Source organism: Lathyrus oleraceus, chromosome 1, assembly GCF_024323335.1.
Source record: "Lathyrus oleraceus cultivar Zhongwan6 chromosome 1, CAAS_Psat_ZW6_1.0, whole genome shotgun sequence".
Lineage (NCBI taxonomy): Eukaryota > Viridiplantae > Streptophyta > Magnoliopsida > Fabales > Fabaceae > Lathyrus > Lathyrus oleraceus.
This window is the reverse complement of record NC_066579.1, coordinates 343,488,704-343,492,859: the sequence shown is the minus strand read 5'-3', so window position 1 is coordinate 343,492,859 and position 4,156 is coordinate 343,488,704. Positions and strand designations below refer to the sequence as shown.

The following is a 4,156-nucleotide window of genomic DNA, read 5'->3' as shown; positions in this document are numbered from 1 at the left end:
ATTTTTAATGAAATTTTACGCTCAATTTTTCTTTCTCATGTTTTCAATATCATATTAAATATTCTTCTCTAACTTTTGATATCACTTATTTTTATTTAATCTTATTATCTTATCTTAATGCAAACAACTAATTCTCCCTTTTAACTTTTATGGAGTGTTTGAATGAATTAATTTTAAAAATTTTAAAATTTTAAAAAAATTTAATTTTTTTATTTGGATAAAGTATTAAAATAATTTTTTTAAAGTTTTTGAATCATTTTTATATATTTTAATTTTTTTGCCAAATTTAAAATTTTTAAAATTTTAAATGGATTAATTTGTAAAATTTTAAAATTAATAAAGACTAATTTGCATTTTTTTAATTTTAGGGATCAATTTGAAATTTTTGGAAAATATAAAAATTACATTGCAAAATTTAAACGATTCATAATAACCAAGACATTTACAATAGAATAAAAGAGAAATTTTAAATTCTTTATTTTTAGATATTATTAAAAAATTAAATTAAATTTTAATTTTAATTCGAACAATAAATTTTGGTGAAGTTATATTAAATTTCCTCACCAAAACCACTGAATGAAACAAAAGGCTTATCTATAAATCTCATCACTTTCACTCAAAATTTTGTCCTTATTGTGCATCATTTTGTCCTTTCTTTTTCTTCCATGACAATTTTTTATTAAAGAAAAGAAATAATAATATTATATTCTTTCCCCCAATCATAACATACCCACCATGTATTTTTATATTAACTACTCCTTTCGTTTCATATTATTTATCATACTTATAAAATAAATAATTTTTTTAATACAGTTTCAACAATTTATATTCTAATTAATATTGTGTGTATTATTTTCAATTTATTATTTTGCATTTATAATAATTAAAGTATGTCAATAATTATTTTTGAATAATGGAGTAAAATTATTGATTTTATTTTACTATTTTTTATTTTTTATGTGAAATTATGAAATGCAATAAATATTATTAGAATAAGTTAGTAGTTATCAATATTATAAAATATACTTTTCAACCAATTTTTAAAATATATTAAAATGGACAATGATTATTTCATTTAATCAACATATCCATATGATTTTTCTCTCACTCCAATTAAGCTCTATAAACTAAATATTCTTCAACTTATTTCTCCAAATTAAATTTCTTTACTCCCAAATTCTCAAACCTCATCCAAACAAAAATGGTTGATGTTCTAAGCCCTTTCACAATCCCATCTCCACCTCCACCATCTCCTTTATCAAACCAAAACAACAACACCATACCCATGTTATACTATAGTCTAGTAGTGATGGGAGTTGCAGCCATAGTTCTAGCAATTTACAACATCATCATCATCAAACGTTGCAATAGAAACAACCACAATAATCAACCACAACCCACAAGAGTAAATCTTAGTAGTACGAGGTTTGAAAACCAACAAAGAAACTTACTTTCAAGCTTCAAGTATAGGAAAGACATGGTTACAAAAGAAGAAGAAGAAAAGGGGTATGATGAATATGAATGTTCTGTTTGTTTATCGGTTTATGAAGAAGGAGAAGATGTTAGGAAGCTACCAAGGTGTAAACATAGTTTTCATGCTGTTTGTATAGATATGTGGCTTTATTCTCATTTTGATTGTCCAATTTGTAGAACATCTGTTGGTTCTTTTTGTGATGGGATGATTGAATCTGGTGGTAGCATCTCTGTTTGATTTGATTAGTTTAGAAATGTGTGCGTGGTATGTTGGGTTGTCTCTAGGACAGGACATTGAGTGATTAACACCCCATCACACTAGTTTGGTTCATTTTTAGTTCTTTATTTGGAACAAGTTTTAGGTGGGATTGGATAAGAAAATATTGTTACAATACGTATTTGCTTATATTTGTTTATGCAAGACATTTTTGTAGAATAAAATTGTGTCTTTTTATAGGATATATATATATATATATATATATATATATATATATATATATATATATATATATATATATATATATATATATATATATATATATATATATATATATATATATATATATATATATATATATATATATATATATATATATATATATATATATATATATATATATAAAGAAATATTCTTTTAAATAGTTAGTTTTAGCTTCTTAAAAATTTTGGTTAAAAAAGTTTTTTGTCTCGACATTTAGTCTTCACGATTAACTGGATTTAACAGAAATGATATATATATATATTATTTAGTGTTATATATGTTTTGATCTTTATAAATATCTTAAATTTTATTTTAATTATTGTACTTGTCACAAAGTACATGGTGTTTGTCCCTATGCAGGTTCGGGGGGTTTAGAGGTCTTTATAATTGTATTAGAATTTGGGTTGTGAGAACTTGCTCACGACGGCGAGAAGTCATATATATATATATATATATATGAATGTAACAATGAAATAACAAAAGCTGGAAATGAGGAAATATTTATTGAGGATTAACTCTAAGTTTTTAGTGAGAATAAAGTCAGAGTACACATACAAGATCTATCAGATTTGGAAAGAGAAAGATCATAGAGAAATTAGAGGTCATACATCATATCGCATGCCTAATCATTATTACTACTAGTCTATTTATTATCCTTCTATAACAATCTTTCAGTTGGCTTTCTTCTCTCTCTTACCACGTCTCATTTCCATATTTTTAATAAGTTGGTTATTCTCAATGTTCTCCACATGTGACTCCTCTTTCTCTCCTCTCATTTCTTCACGTGCTTTTGCATTAATTACATTACCTTCCCCTTTAAAATTAATCTTGTCCTCAAGGTTGAAGGTAGGATAACTAGCCTTGATGTCCTTGATGTCTTCCTACACGACCTCTTCTTGTAGGTCATTCTCCCATTGCACCAAAATTTGGCTTACCTTGGTTGTCCCCTTGATGATCGTACGGGTTGCAAGGACTTGGAAAGGTTGCATAACTAGCCTCGTTTCAGTAACTGTCAAGGGTAGTGATAGATTTGGTTTAGAAGCATCCCCCTTGAACAATTTCATCTGTGATATATGAAAAACGAGATGAATTCTAGTAGTGGAAGGTAGTTCTAGCTTGTAAGCAACTGATCCAATTTTGGCTATGATCTTGAATGGTCTGAAATACTTCATTACTAATTTCTTATTTCTCCTTAGCACTGCTAAATGTTGTCGGTATGGTTGCAGCTCAACTAGTATTGTGTCACCCACATTCAGATTCAAGTCTTATCTCTTCCTTCCAGCTGGAGTCTTCATGGCTTGTTGTGCTCTAGTCATATTAGCTTTTAACTTAGACATCAAGTTATCTCTAGCAATCAATTGTTCCTTCAGGTCAATAGGATCCAACTGAGTGTACGGTTGTTTGATCATTGTGGGAGGTTATGTCCCATATAGGGATTTGAATGGTGACATGCCCAAGCTCGTGTGAAATGATGTGTTATACCAGAATTTTGACAAAGGTAATGCCTTCATCCAACATTTGGGGTTTTCATAAGTGAAACACCTTAGTTACATTTCCAGGCATTTGTTCACGATCTCCGATTGGCCATCCGTATGTGGATGGTATGCTGAGGATATAACTAGAGTAGTCACTACTATAAAATAAATCTTTCGTAACACCAATTTTATATCGGTCTTTTGTTAACCGTTGTCATGGTTCTTTTTTGGGCTTTTTTTTTGTATTTACGAAAGGACATTTCACAACGGTCATAGGTACCAACAATAGTGAAAGGTACATGGAGTAAAATGGTTCGAATCCCAACACCAACAATTTTCCATTTATCATGACATAATATGCTTGACCTTGTATATCACCATGACTTTTATGATTAACCGTGGTTTAAGTTGTAATCATTTCGTCACGGTTCATATTGTCAACCGTGGTGAAAGATGTTACTTATTTATATATAACCGAAATTATCTCTCTTTTTAGTTCATTACATCCGTCTCTTGCAAAACAAAATCCTAACATATCTTTCACTCGTCTCTTTAAAAACTAAACCCTAACATTTATTTCACTCGTCACTCTCATATTGAAACAACAATCTTATCCAGTCAACTTGTCTTCTTCGAAGGTTTCCTTTCTTTTATCAAATCTTAGCAATTGACTACTTTACAGGTTCTTCTTCACTATAGTTTATGTTTCAAAATTTATGTATCTATT

General features: G+C 28.5%; 1 protein-coding gene across 1 annotated transcript; it reads left to right on the top strand.

The window, feature by feature from the left end:
- The first annotated feature begins 1,074 nt into the window (after nucleotides 1-1,074).
- Nucleotides 1,075-1,867, top strand: LOC127135584 (RING-H2 finger protein ATL52). The gene has a single exon (XM_051062249.1). The coding sequence runs from the start codon at nucleotides 1,202-1,204 to the stop codon at nucleotides 1,709-1,711; it is 510 nt and encodes a 169-aa protein (XP_050918206.1). The 5' UTR covers nucleotides 1,075-1,201; the 3' UTR covers nucleotides 1,712-1,867.
- Nucleotides 1,868-4,156: the final 2,289 nt, after the last annotated feature.

Bases quoted from the DNA above. Each gene is read 5' to 3' on its own strand.
- LOC127135584 (XM_051062249.1), top strand. From the start codon at position 1,202: ATGGTTGATGTTCTAAGCCCTTTCACAATCCCATCTCCACCTCCACCA.